The sequence below is a fragment of the Zeus faber genome, assembly GCF_960531495.2.
Source record: "Zeus faber genome assembly, chromosome: 12".
NCBI lineage: Eukaryota > Metazoa > Chordata > Actinopteri > Zeiformes > Zeidae > Zeus > Zeus faber.
The window spans coordinates 23,315,677-23,330,591 of NC_137196.1; the positions used below are offsets into that span (position 1 = coordinate 23,315,677).

The 14,915-nt window shown below is 47.3% G+C and overlaps 1 protein-coding gene across 1 annotated transcript; it reads left to right on the forward strand.

Annotated features, from left to right (window-relative positions):
- The first annotated feature begins 9,134 nt into the window (after positions 1-9,134).
- On the forward strand, positions 9,135-13,462 carry LOC307238590 (uncharacterized protein). Its single transcript, XM_080011644.1, has 4 exons — positions 9,135-9,319; positions 9,853-10,129; positions 11,470-11,605; positions 12,435-13,462. Exons 2-4 carry the CDS (start codon positions 9,890-9,892, stop codon positions 13,031-13,033), a joined length of 975 nt encoding a protein of 324 aa, XP_079867770.1. The 5' UTR covers positions 9,135-9,319; positions 9,853-9,889; the 3' UTR covers positions 13,034-13,462.
- Positions 13,463-14,915: the final 1,453 nt, after the last annotated feature.

Below are 14,915 nucleotides of genomic sequence, written 5' to 3' on the forward strand. Positions count from 1 at the left end.
CAGGTGCAGAAGTCTCATTGAGAACTACAGAAATCGCTTGATTGCAGTGATTGCCTCCAAAGGTTGTGCAACAAAATATACGGTTTAGGGTCCCATAATTTTTGTTCAGGCCATTTTAGAATATAATTGATCTCTTTAGCAATAATTTATCTCTTTTCACAGTTTCTTTGCTTTACTCTATGACATACCAAAGGCATGCAGGTATACATGAGAAAATTTCTTTGAATTTCATCACATTTCAGGAGGAATGAAGCATTGTTTCTATGAGCTGTAAGGGTTCCAACAAATGTGTTGATGTCTGTACTTCTGCAATGTGTGCGCTGTTAGGACAATGCAAAACTGAGAATATCTTAATTAGGAAATGAGTCACGGTGGTTCTTCAATGTTACCCTGTCTAAGGCGGAGACGCTTTTGAGAACCTTCCCCCTGACGAGAAACAGTAGTTTATTGAACGCGTGGCCGTGTTCATGTATAATTAAAAACCCGACATAATTAATTACGAAGCGGGTTGGAATTAATCAGGACCAATGAATCAATCCTTCTGTCTCTGTTGGCTGTGAGATGTGATGTCGTGAGGGTTTTTTAGCCAGCCCAGCAAATGAGATCTTTCTCATGGTAAGCTTTTCTTTCTTGCTATTGACAAGAGAAAAAGACAGCGAAAAAATAATGAAGATAAATGGCTTTTATTAGCAGCTAGGATTTAAGGCAATGTATCAAAAGAAAAAGAAAATAAGTGTGGTACACCACAGTTGCCCATCCACTTTGAATAAAGAGGCGTCAGAGGTCGCCTTTTGTAATCAAACTAATTATAAAATGAGCTGGACGACGCCCCCCTCCTTTTTCAGCTCTGGATGCAGTGATCCAGGCATTTCTGAAAATACTGTTATGCCCTTTTCACCCTCTTTTACACTCAATGTCTTTTTTTTCCCCATTCCTATCTTCCCCCATAATTAATTATCTGTGGTAAATTGGGTGGAAACCGGGTGCTTGTGTACAGTCACGGAGGGGGTGGGGGTGGGGACTCTGAGGGAGACGCTTGGGTTCCTCTCACGCTGAAACCTCGGGTGGTCTGTCGATGGTAACCAGGCTGATTCGAGTGTTAAACCCAACACCAGTGCCGGGTTGAGAGAGTGCCTCTCCCTCGGAAATGAAGCGCTTCGCTGACACAGACAAATTGTAAACAGGCGATTTTTAGCTGAATGTTGACGATTCTCAAGAAATAACACTACTGGGGGTAAAAAGTCATATTTACTTGGCAGGGCAATGGGAGGATTCGAACCATTGGATAATGAGTTTTCTGTCTTGACACAAGTTTAAGAAATTAAACTGATGCTATTTGGTGGCCGCTTCAAGGATTATCCTCATGACAATTGAGTTTGCTGAGTTTTATGCAGATTTCACAAAGCCAACTTCGGTAAGAGGCCACTCAGCTACAGTTATACTCTCGGCCCCTCGCACCTGAACTTCAGATTTTGAATTTGACGAATGCTGATTAACTCCTTTGCATGTCTAACAAATGCGGTAAAGTTCAACCCCCCACATGCGCAGTCAGCGCACGCTGGAGGTCACAATCGGATGCAGCAAATGAGGACCACGTAAAAGAAAAGTGAGAGATGAGATGCCATTCTCCTTCACCATCTCCCCCTACACAGTGCCCGCCCATCGGGTTTCCTAGGGACGCTGAGCAGCGTGATCGCTCAGCAGTTGGAGCACACCCTCCAGTCCCCACCTTTTTTTTTTTTTTTGAGAATGTGAATCACCACCACCCATGTATAATGAGAAAAACAGAAACCCATTCTTGTAGCGCACCGTGTTCCCTTTGCGAACGGGGCCCAGAGTTTCACTTCACGCAATTTAGAAATGCCGATGCGGTGCATAACAAATGAGTTCGCCGTCGGATCACAACGGAGAAAACCACGAGGAGAAATGAGTAAAAAGAGAAAAAGAGAATCAATGTTATGATATACCAGTATTGCTTTCCAAATGTGTTGTATGATATTATATATACTGTGTTTGCAATTCAAGCATTAATGCATATATTCCCTCTTGTAGCTTATTCCCACGAGGTAATAATACACATTAATTAATGTGATTTTCTCTCGCCTACGCCTCAGGCACCGAAAGTCAAAAACGGGGAGGGGACGAGGGACGAGGGACGGGGAACACTGGGCTTCCCAGAGTGCCCGGGATTTAATAACCTGAAAGGCATAGAGAGCGCTCTCTTAGACGCCAGCACTTGCAGGGCTCTAATCCATACCCAAATTCTAATGCTCATATTCCCCGCCGAGACCCGTCAGGCTCGGAGAGAGAGAGATATTTTTACCGCGCGGGACTTGGATTTATTTTAAAGATATTGATGCAGATCCGACACGCAGACAGAGACAGCGGCCTTGTTGCAATTAAGTCAGGCGCATGTAGGATTGTCTCCTATGTCCATTGGTGACAGGTTCCGCTTTAATGAGGATCCACAGGGAGACGTTAAGAGTGCAGGACAAAGTCATGTGGCATCTTTCTATTATCAATTCAGAACGGCGGAGGTGAGGAGGAAAAAAAAACAATTGGGCCTATATCTCGGGGTATTTCGTAACTACTCATCCCGGTTGAAAGTGAGGGATTTCAGAGGGACGGAGGGATTTCATGTATTGATTTTTTGCACCTGACACAAAATTGTCGACTTGCCGGAACATGGGAGGGGGGATCTCGATTAAATCGCGCAATCAGGCGTCCTGGTCATTTTCAATAAGTGCTGTGTGTCTATACTGAACCTTTTTAGTGGATCCGCCTCATCATCCATGCAGCCTTTACCTTGAGTGTCCACAATCCATGCTTGAGATAAACACAGAAACCAAGATGACCGTCAGCGCTCCCAGGGCCAGATGTTATTTACTCCAACTGCTTTTACAAGTGATAGGAACGTCGATGTTTCGTCCGTGTCATCTTAATGGATTATGGGGGAAAACTACACCGGCAAGGAAATCTCTATTCAGGTTTTATTTATTTATTTAGTTATTTATTTTTTCCCAGGCAAACGGTCCCCGTTCCCCAGCCGCAGCCCGTGTCAGGGAAGCGATGAAGTGGATTAGAGAGGGATCTGGCGGTGGGAGGGAAAACGGAAGGGGAAGCAGGGGACAGTCACCGGGGACAGTCAACCCCCTCGTCTCTCTCCTCCCTCGCCAACACGTTTGTTCTGTAGTCCGGTCCCGGCGCTAAGGGGAGATCAATACTTAATTTAGTCAAGCATTCAACCATTTTCAGGAGTATAAACCTCATTTGATTATCGCTCTCTTGGCCCCCGATGACCCCCCCCCCCCCCCCATTCAACACCGCTGTTGTGGAGAACACACGTCCGACAATTTAACCGCTTTTTCTACTTATCGTTTATTTTCTTCCAGCCCGTCCTCACTGTAGGACGTAGAACCGCGAGAGATAATAACGGGGGATGACTCTAATAACACCCATCTGTGGTCCAATGATTTACCCATCGGTAAATAAAGGAACGTAATTGCGCCACGATCTGCTTTGACCTTCATCTCGTCTCCCATTTAATGACGCCAAATTGCCTGTAAACGCAAAAATCAAAGGAAGAGCAAGAGACCCCTTCCATGACGTCCGAATGTGATTGCCGGCACCAATCTCCATGATCAGCCGAGCTCGCCCTCCCGCGAGAAAAGTTGCCTCCGAGAAACAAACAGGACGCTTCCCCGAGCCTTTCACGGGGGGAAACGTTCAACTGCGACCGCTTGGACACAAAGGGCGGCGCCTCGGCGGCGCAGTCAGAGACGAACCACGAAAGACATTTCCAGAAATGAAAAACAACGCCATTCTTTCCAGGAGAACGGACGTCGGAGGAGCGTTGGAGGACGCCACGGGCGTCGTTTTTTTCCAAACTTCTGCCCGCCAAGAAGGATCAAATTCCCTCCGTCCGGAGACGCCCGCGGCCACAAGCGTTTTGTTATCTGACAAAATGGGTTTCATAAAACATAGCGCCGGCCTGCAGTATTTTTGGCATGGGGACGGGCGGTAAAACAACCGGCTTTTTAGATGCTAATCCCTTTCAATCTGAAAAAAGATTGCTCTCAGTGGCTGCTCCCCAGACACAACAACGTTTCGGCATTCTAAACTGTTCTTTGCATAAAGATGGGAAAGTTAAGGCCAAAAGCAGCATTTGGCCTGTCTCACCGCGTGGCCCACGTTGTGCGCGTCCAAGGGTTACAAATCATACCCCTCCCCCTGTTGGCCGGCGGAGGCAAACGACCCCCAAAATCTTGCTCCAAACGTCGTTGATAAACCGTGCACACGCCCCTGGCAGGCTGGCCTGCCGCCGGTGCCAGGCCGCTCTGAAAAACCAATTCGCTTTGTCACACAACGTTGTGTTCGACAAGAAATGTATTTATTTGTTGCGGGGAACGGAGGCGACTGGTAAGACGCCGGCGGGGAGAGAGAATCAAGGGCAGATTTAAGGTCCGGGATGGAACGAAGGTGTGGCCGTTTAAATTGGCAATGTGAGAGGGCTTTAGGGGAAGGCTGAGGTGGGCAGGGGGCGTCGGGGGCTACAGCAGCGTCGAGAGCAGGGTGGTCGCTACCACACCGGGAAAGGTCACGGGTTCAATCCCCCTGCGCCACCGGCTTCATGTGATAGTCCCCTCCAGTGAGAAATCTACGCACGGTTACTTCCCAAATCAGGGGCCCGGCAAGGAGAGGTGAATATAAAGCATGGTGGAAGGATGCCATGGAGACTGACCAGGGCACCCAATGCTTAAACAGGCGATCTATTGATTCGGCACTAGTGCACGTAATGTATATCACATGAATGTTTCTTCCAGGACGTGTTGTCATCTAAAAGTTTTGTTACGTTCAGTATAAGCCCCATACTACAGCCATACACTGCATGACGGGACATTCATGTGTTGGACGGCTTCTGAACGCGGGAGAAGTTATCCGAGTGACAGGGGGGGATTTTAATTCTCGGCTCTGTGTTTGAACCTCTTCCTGGAGTGACCCCGGAGCACTCCCAGCGAGCCGCTCGCAACTTTAAGGCTCTGTTGCGGTCGCCGCAAGCCTGGCAGCCACCAGGGGGGCCCCGAGCGTGCAGTATATAATTGGGCGTCGCCGCATTGATGCCCCCTGAAAGACGGCGGGCGCCGTCCACAAGCCGCCTGGGGAGACCGATAAACACCGAATGTGCAGGGTGCGGAGCTCCGAAGACTGGGAGGTCAAAAGCGCCGCCGCGTCCGCCGCGATGACGTCACTTGTGAGGCGCGCACCAAGCGACACCGCGGCCACCGCAAGGCCGGCGTGACGCAGCAAACACCGCAGCTGCAAAAAGCTGCGCAATTATCTGCGCGTTGTAATTGGCCCGCTCCGTCGGCGCTCCGAGCCGTCCGAGCATTTACGCGCTATTTATTGTTGTTATCCATTAACATTTGCAATCTAGCTGTGGGGTGCGATGTCATGGCCTTTTTTTTTTTTTTTGTTCCATCACAGACGTCCGTTAAGGGCAGCCTGCTCGGGGCTTTTTATAAATCGCTCAAGCACGCACTCTTGCCCCCGGGGTTGGATGAGTCAATTTCGTCCTTACCGTTGCAGGGGTTGGTTGGTGAAAACAGATGAGGTCCAATGTTCGCTGCTCCAACGGCAGGAATTATAAATGAAGTTCTGTACGAGAGGTTACGCGTCGGTCACCGCGACGTCCCGCGCCCCCAAAAAAGACGCGGCGGAGAAAGTTGCAGCCGAGGGTCAATATTGAGCCGACGACCAGAATGTTTGGATAAAGGGGAAAATGGTCGTGTGGATTCTCTCAAACATAAACTCGAGGGTATGGAACCCCGGGAGCACGACCAATAAGAATTGAACAGGAGTCCGGGGTCTGGTGGTCCGGGGAACGATCGCGTGGAATCCACGTGAATGAGGGGAAAAAACAACCCGGAACACCTTCGATTCTTATCATGGATCCGACTTATTTTACCTGAGGTCCGTGACCCTGGCAGCAATCCCTTTGAAAGGGTTAGGGAAAGGGCCACCCGTCTCACCTGCAATTAGTCACCACCGGCCAACATGGCGGTGAGCGCTCCGGAACCGCCCTTTCCTGACCTACCTTCCTACTCCCGTCGGCAAACACCCGGTTTTCCTCGCCGTGACTTGACCCGGGCCGGAGGTCTGAACTCCTGCATGTGCCGGGCGTGCCGTCGTCCGCTTCCCCTCCGGGACGCCCTCGCTCTCCCCCTTCCTCCCGGCCCTTTTCTTCATGAACAAGATGAAGGAACGTTCAAATTGAATTGAATTTCCGGACACCGAAGTGGCGGCCGGCCGCGCTTGTGTTTTACTCGCGGCTCCGCCCTTTTCTTTCACTCCGTCAGTCAAAAGCGGATCTTTTTTAGGCAGAATGGTTTTAATCACATTTTCTTTTTTTTTTTTGCTTAAATGTCACTGTCACGTCTAGAACCGTTCATTGTCCTGTACGTTTTCGAGGATAGGAGTTTTTCATCGCGAGCAAAAAGTCTGGAAACACACCTTACCTTCCAGACTTTTCAAAGGTGCTCTTGACACAGAATAGAAATATTGTGATTTTGGCATCAGATAAAAAAAATAATAATCTTTGTCATTTGAGATCTTTCACGTCTTCCCTTTATCCTCCTGCCAAGCAACATTGAAAACAGACCAGAAAGCGACCAAGCTTTTTGACCTTTGGCCTGTATTCAAACATTGCTTTGGGAAGTATAGGCATTGGCATTAGCTTGATCATGTATCCCCATCATAAAAGGAAAGAATCTCTGACCCCTGACCAAGAGCACTCCCCTGTGGCGACGACTAAATGGTACAGCTGTCTGTGTCCAGAGGACACGCAGTATGGGCAGAAAGACAAATCATTTAAATAAAGAAATCAAGAAATGATAAGAATAAGAACAGAAATTAATTAAAATATTTATTATTTTAATTTGTAAATGCATTTTGCTTGTTTGGTTTGCTTTCATTGTCACTATGTGACGGCCTTCTTCTAATGTAAATGTAATCTTCTCTACAAATAAAGGTTATCCTTTTATTGTCATTATTAAAATAAATAATGTACTTTTGACAAATATTATTTAATGTAATTCTGTTTCATTTCCAAATGATAATATTGTCATATAAATGCAGGCTGTGGAGGTGTTAAGTGTATATCTGCAGCAGATTACTCACAAAGAAATTCACGCTCGGGGTCAGAAAACATCTGTGTTTCTCGGTTTCTCAAGGCATTTCCTTGGTCATTTGTATTCACACTTGTATTCCTCTGTGATTGTAAGACAAACCCAATTTCACCAGAATATTCGTACACACCTCTTTTACGAAAATCTACGATTATGAAATGTATTTCATAAATGTATTTGGCTTTGCGCTCGGTTATTTACCGTTTCCCTGTATGCCAGAGGGGTCTTCTAGGTTTACTACTTAATAATCACAAGGTATTCAGGAGATGTTTGGATAGATAGACAGTCCCAAGGCTGAACTCCAGGCCGGCCTGGGAGACCCGTGAAAGATGCAGACGGCGACTTGCCTACTTTGAATTATAACTGAGCATGATTTCTGCAGGAGGGAGAGCTGTGATTTGAATTGAGCAAGACACAATGTTTTCATTTGGGGGTAGGCGGATCGCTGAAATATAACTTTCGGCCGTGATGTAGTGAGATAAGTCGCACAGCAATCTTCTTATATCTTTTTTGGCGATATCCCTGTCTCGGCAGTTTCGGTATTTAGTGTCTTCCTATTAGATTCGCAAGAAGGAGCTTTAGATAGGAAAAACAAGTTTACGAGAGGTTTGCAGCCGTGAAATGTAATTTTCATAGAAAATTGCCAATACAGGTTGTGCCGACGCTAAATGTTTCACCCAGATGCACATTTATATATAAGGTGTTTCAGCTTCCCATCAGCATCAACACACTGAGTATCAATGATGTAGCACATGCATATTCTTTACATTGTTTGGCGCGTGAACCTCCACCCTGTAAGGATGGGCAATGTGTCCAAAGGATATAACTGAAACATGGAATATTTGATCCTTAAAAGTTTTTCCACTTCGATGTTTATTTAGAAAAAAAATTAAAAAAACATCATTCAACCAACCCTGCAGCCCTGATTGTTCCACTGGAATTTACACCCGATTTTTTCTCATTCCATTAAATCACTTTCAAAATCAAAACCATGTCCATATAATGGATGCTGCGGCAGTAGACTTCTGCTTCATTGTATAAATTACTTTTAGCGTCAACGCCCTCCCCTCAAAACGTATTTCTGAAGAACAGAACATGGCTTTTCCGTGACACACCATTACAAGCTGCGTGACATCATGCAAATATACCTGTTTTTTTGGTGGGGTTTTTTATGCACCGACCTTCACATTCAGAGGTCAAGTCGTGTCAGACGCCTCCGCAGTTTAAGGTTCCAGTGCACTGTCCATTTACTTTACATAAGTGTTTGTTTACCTTCCGTCCACATAACCTTGCATATCGCGTTGACGCAAGCTTTAAAAAGCACTGCTCACAGAGGCCCCCCCATTTATCAAAAGTTGCCCAAGGTTAACAAAAGCGAAAGGCTCCACCTCCGTCAGCATCGGTTTAAGAGGAGATCGGTCACTTTAATGCAACCTCCCTCCCCCCTCCTCCCCCCACCCCCTTCCACCCCTGGCTGCGAGAGAGAGAGAGAGAGAGAGAGAGAGAGAGTCTGAACTGGTGGGGAGTTCATGGGACTGTGAGGGGGGTGGGGTGGGGTGGTCAGAAATGGTTGGTGCAGGGGTGACAGGATGATGAGATTCTGCGAAGGGGGTGGGGAAAAAGGAACAAGAGGAGAGGGAAGAGGACGGGAGCGGGGAGCCGGGGGGAGAGGCGTAGAGTTACGGGAGGAGAAGGTGACGGAGGCACAAGTGGAAAGGACAGCGTTTGAATACGAGAAACCTTTGGGGGAAAAGATGGGGGGTGGGGTTGAAGGAAAGGGGGGGGGGGGGGGTGAGTGAGAGAGAGAGAGAGAGGGAGGGCGGGGTGGTTGGGGGTAAAGCCTGGAGGCCTGCTCACGCAGATCAGTGGGACCCATAAATAAAGGTGTGATGTCGATAAATATAGCATGACAGGCAATCAGTACAGTGGGTCCACGTCCACGTCCCTCCCCAAGGACAGCGTTTGGGGAAAGGGGTCACAAGACGTGTCTCACTCACACTCTCACACACACACAAGCGCACACACACACACACACACACACACACACACACACACACGGGCGTCTGATTGGAGTCCGTAGTCCAAGGAGACGCCACTGAACCTCACAAGGGGGACAAAGCAGAAGACAGACAAAGGTAAGGGGGCTGCAGGATCGAACACTTCACCGATAGCGTCTATCAATCAGCTGGTGGCAGGAAAAGAAAAGTACGGCTCTGCTATGAGCTCTCTCTCCTATGGGGGGTTTTAACGAACACGGTGTAGTGGACTGTTTTTTAAACTACCCCGGGGCACGAATAAAGTAATATCTCGTCCAGGAACCACTCGTGCCTTTGACAGCCAGCACCGGAGAGACGCTTAGGTTTATGTTTGAGATAAAGAGAGATGGAGCATTTTGTAAGTAGCGGTGAACAATGACATGGACGCCAGTGGGTTTCGTTATGGCGAGTTGTACGTATTAGCGGCGGATCTCAGTTGGAATAATTGAAACACTATTGTCCGCTTGACCCGGGTGTGCACACGCGACCCCAAAAGGAGATTTCGGAGGTTTAACCCCCCGCAAGGAAGATAGGCTAGAGTCTAACCTGTCGTAGAACTGGCGGTAGAACTCAAATATCATTGCAACGGAGGGCGCGCGGCGATAACGAACCCACGATTGGGTCCTCACCAGAAGTCCCACGGCTGGCGCCCGCCAGGGGTTTGCGACGATGAAGACGATGAAGGGGACGTTGGCGCTGGTCCTGCTGTTGCTGCTGGGACGAGGAGGCGGGGCTCAGGAGGGGGAAGAGGGAGGGGAGGCGGTGGAGGAGGAAGACTCCGCGGCGCCCGAAGAGCCGGCTGAGGAGGTCGCCGCCGAGGAGGCCCCACCCGAAGGGGCCCCCACAGAAGAAGAGGCCCCCGTGGAAGAAGACGAGGCGGCGGCGGCGGTAGACGAGCCTGGGACCGAGGTAAACTTGCGCCTCGAAGTACAGCGTGCGTGTTCAGTACTTTGCTTTGGAGTTCAGTTCAGGATAATTCAAATAAATTTGAATTAAGAGCACATATTTGTTATTTCCTCATGTCTCCCCTTTTGATTGAACCCTTCATTGAGCACAGCGAGGGTGCAGTAATAGTCTTGGTGTTGATTTTGGGCAACTTTAAAGGCTTCTTCTTCTTCTATGTGAAGCTGATTTAACATCAAGGGTGTGCAAAACATCAAATGCCGAAGAGGTTCTTAGTTTACCCTTGTATTATCTTTCAAATTTTTTTTTTTAAGTTTTACCAATAAATACCGTTTCGTCAAGAAATGGCCATGCTATAAAGGACACCTCAGAATTGTGAGATATGCATATTTAACCTCCTCAAAATGTTTTTTCAAATCACGTCAGTCATTACAAACTTGACCAGATATTTCACCATTTTTGTCCACATTGGACAGGTTTCCCTTTATATTTCACCACTCGTTTTTCATTACAAAGCACACAATATGCACTAATTATTCATCAACCGATGAATAATTAAACCAATGATGTTTGCCTTGCATTTGATGAGGGGCAGATTTGGAACAATAACATTCATGATGAGGAGCCGCCCCGGTGTCCTCCACATGATGATGAACGTAACTCACATCAAACACAGTCATCTGAATCATTTCAGGTTTTAATTCAGGCACATTTTTATGAGTTTATTTGTGACCACGCTATGTTTCCGTCCCATCAGCCACGGCCTCTCTTTCAACCGGTGTATTTTCTCATTTTTCATCAGAGGATGATTCATTGTACTCTGATTGATGTTCAACATTGTCCTCATTTTCGGACACTTCCTCCCCTATTTCACCGTCATTATCAGTGTCTGAGTTGAGAGCGAGGGGCTTCGCTGCACTGAGAATCTTCTGCTCGTCTTCCTCTTCTGACAAGCGCCACTGAGTGGGTAAATGGGGAGTGGGACCTTTTAACGTCAGCGCGTCTCCCCTCTCAGAAGGCAGCAGAGTCAGTTCCCGCGACGTGGATCTGCATCGCTAAGCTCTTTGAATGCAGCAGCCTACCTTCAGTTCAAATAAAAGTTGTGTTTTCGGTGAGAGCGGCGAGTGTGCTTGTGTTTGAGAGAGAGACTCTTATTTAGCTGCTAGTTGATAAAGCCCTATTCTCCTTTGTGGTCCAAACTGGCTGAATCATCAAAATGGGGTGCAAAGTGCTGATAGACATTAAAAAAAAGGCGAAGTCACCTGGCCTCACACTGAAAATAAGTATGAACATAAGTCTCAACATAATAAGGGTTAAGTAAACAATTTGCTGCCTTTAATCAACAGCTAGGCCCGCCTAGCGGCATGAAGCCGTGCACCATGTGGATCGGCGGGGCGCCAGGAACGCCGGGGTACAGCGGCCACCCGGGGAGAGACGGCAGAGACGGACACGATGGACCCAGAGGAGAGAAAGGAGAAATGGGTAATTGAACATGTTCCACTCGATTTGAGTACAAATGGAAAACACATGACGGGGAATGCAATGTCAAGAGAGACTTCTGAACAGCCCAAATCATTTCTAATCACTTCAAACGCCATCTTGGACTGATTTGATGCGAGGAGCTGAACGCAAGTTCATCTTCACGAGTTTGCCAATTCGAAATCTTCATGAAGCATTTTACTACTTGCTGAAATGAGAGGAATACCTTACTTGATATTTGATATTAAAGGGGACCTATTGTGCTTTTCCTTATTTTCTGTTACGATGTGGTGATGTTCATATAGGACGTGGCCAAAGTGTGAAATAATGAGGAAAATAAATGACAAAGTAATGGCTGTGAACAAAACGCTCAGGCTCCGAACGCTGAACGGTTTTTTCCACTCTCTGCACCAGCTGATGTCGGCTCTTCAGGGATTTCCGTGTATGGTCATCTGCTTCGTCCCATCCGCTGTGTGTTTCACACCTAAAAATATGTTCAGAAACAGATTTTGGTGGACTGATAAAGGTGAAATCAGTGAAAGTTACGGAATAAATAGAACGAAACCTGGAAGCCATGCTCAAACACCATTGGCTCACATAACGCGTGGCCTCAGGAAGGTGGCTCCACCCGCTGAAACAGAGCGTCAGGAACACAGTGGATTAAGAGGCATGTTACAATGGCTAAAATGCATAATCTGAGTGGTATTTTCAGCAAAAAAAATTCAAAAACATGCTTTGGGGACCTCAGAGACCTATAAAAAATTCTGTAAAAAGGAGCATCATTGGTCCCCTTTAAACACCCACTTGAATCTCATCGTATCTGGTTTTACAGGTGAACCGGGAGAAACAGGAGACCCGGGCTCAAAGGGTGACAGTGGCCCTGCAGGGCCCCGAGGTTTTCCAGGGACGCCCGGTCTCAAAGGTGCGAGAGGTGAAAGCGCCCTGGCGCACCACTCGGCGTTCAGCATGGGCCTGACAGACCCGGTGCCCGCCGGCGCCGACCCCTCGCCCATCCGCTTCAACAAACACCTCTACAACGAGGAACGCAGCTACGACGACGCCACCGGAAAGTTCCGCTGCGCCGTCCCCGGGGTCTACTACTTCACCTACCACCTCACCGTCTACCCCAAGGACGCCCGCGTGGCCCTGTTCAAGAACGACAAGGCGGTGGTGATCACCTACGACCAGTACCACCAGGGCGACCTGGACCAGGCCTCGGGGGCGGTGGTCCAGAGGCTGGCGGCCGGGGACGAGGTGTGGCTGCAGGTCTACGGGGGGGAGGAGTTTGCAGGGGTCTACGCCGACAACACCAACGACTCCACCTTCTCCGGGTTCCTGCTGTACCCCGACATGGGGTCAGTCGGGGAAGACGCTGACAAAAACCTCAGCAGGAGGAGTCGCCGCCACGTGAGGAGTAATAGGGCCGGCTAAATGGAATAAAATGAGGTCTGGTGTGTTTGTGTGCATGAGAGGGGCTGTAGAGCGTCATTTCTGAAACTTTTGTTCTTTGATTGTTGGCATGCGGCTTCTGGGCAAAAGATACGGAACCAGAAGAAAATAATTATCAGCGTCCATCGGAGGCTCAGTTCTCTTTAACTACAATACTGCACAGCTTTACTTGGACACAAGAGGTTGGAACGCTTCTCAGACGATCGGTAGGTTTCAATTTGTCAGGAGGATCGAGTCTCCACGACATCTCCAGAAATTCGCTTCAGTAATGGAAAATTTAAAAAAAAGGAAACTTACCAAAGTGTTTCAAAAGCTATTTCTCCTATGCATGATCCAAGAGTTCATTGTCCGCGAACCCGAAAGAAAACATTTCAAGCCGGGACTCTGGAATAAACCCAAGCGCTTACAGAGGTTCTGTTTCTGTTTTTTTGGATTGGGTGGCCTGCCAAGCCAACAAAAGATTTACAACACGCAGTACTAATCACAAGTCAAAACCGCTCCACCGTTTTCTCTCCCCTTAACGTGATGTAACGTGAGGAGCTCGCTGCCATCCTCACTACGCAAAGTGCCCTCTGGAACCGAGCGCGTCCTCCGGCTCTACGGCCGATGAGCTCTGCGGATAAAATGTCCCTCGCCGTGAAGACAATGACAGATTGACCGGGTCTATTTGTAGATCCGTGGTTCTAAAGGTAAGGCAAAAGTGAAGCCACTTTTTTTTTTTCTTTTGTTAACGACTTTGGCATGGTCTGAAAACGAGGCGTAATTAGTGCATTCCCAACACAGAGCAATTGACTTTGACCACGGCATCTGCGTCACGTCCAGCTTTCCAGCATTCATGACACGGCATTGAAGAGGGTGCGACCCAAGTTAGTCCCCGATTTCATTGTTGACAACCATTTCTTAAGTTGGACTACAAAACATTGCCAAAATAAGTTATTCCAAGCAATGCTTCTATCTACTGTATAGTTAAATTGAAGCATGATGATGTGATATGCACAAAATATTGGCACAGCAAGGAAAGGAAAAGTTCAGAGTTTCCCGTGTAGACGGAACTTCCTTAGCCCTGCATTTACTGTGCTTTGAAAGTTTAAACATAAACAAAGTACTACTTAATTTTCTAGTGCACGGGTACCTGGAACCTGTGCAGATTAGAGTGAAGGAAATGCAAATTTGTCTATTTGTGTCTTGGCTAATTATTAAGATGCTAACAAAAAAATTAAGAAATACCCTTGAGGGCTTTGCATGCGAGAAAGGCTAAAAATATGCAGAGTTTTTATAGTGTTGTTGAATGTCAAACTAAAGCATGAACAACATAGTGAATCTGCACCATTTACAACTGACACTGTTTCAGACTATTGTCTGCAATTCATAAAAGCATTTAGTACTGTTGAGTACAACCAGGAAATCCATAAATCTAGTCTTGTGTTTATCCTCAGAAATTCCACCATCAGTCTTGGAATAATCTCAAGAGCTGGAAAGTATTTAGCAGACAAGTCACTTTCATTCCAACTGCCTCCACACTTTGACTCTGAATAAGCAACATTTTATTCTGCATATGACACAAAAAGTAACAGCCTTTTTAAGACTGCCCATGCAGAATCGTTCCAGTTGTGTATAACAGGAACGTGAGGTTTCCAGTTGTGTGTAACAGGAACGTGAGGTGCGACTAAATTGCACCATCTTGTGCTGGAAAATAAATCATCACCCCCTCACAGTAAGCCGTCTGCCCAGAATCTAAAATTATATTTGCTCAATTTTACTCATTTTCAATCATTGTATTCTAACTTAAAAATCACTTTCTACATGTGTGTGTGAGATCAGCCACAACATTAAAACCACTGACCGAGGAAGTGAATAACATTGC

Excerpts from the sequence above, each read along its gene's own strand:
- LOC307238590 (XM_080011644.1), top strand. The coding sequence starts at position 9,890 with ATGAAGACGATGAAGGGGACGTTGGCGCTGGTCCTGCTGTTGCTGCTG. Across the intron at positions 10,130-11,469 it reads TAGACGAGCCTGGGACCGAG|CTAGGCCCGCCTAGCGGCAT; the intron begins GTAAACTTGCGC and ends TTTAATCAACAG. Across the intron at positions 11,606-12,434 it reads AGGAGAGAAAGGAGAAATGG|GTGAACCGGGAGAAACAGGA; the intron begins GTAATTGAACAT and ends CTGGTTTTACAG.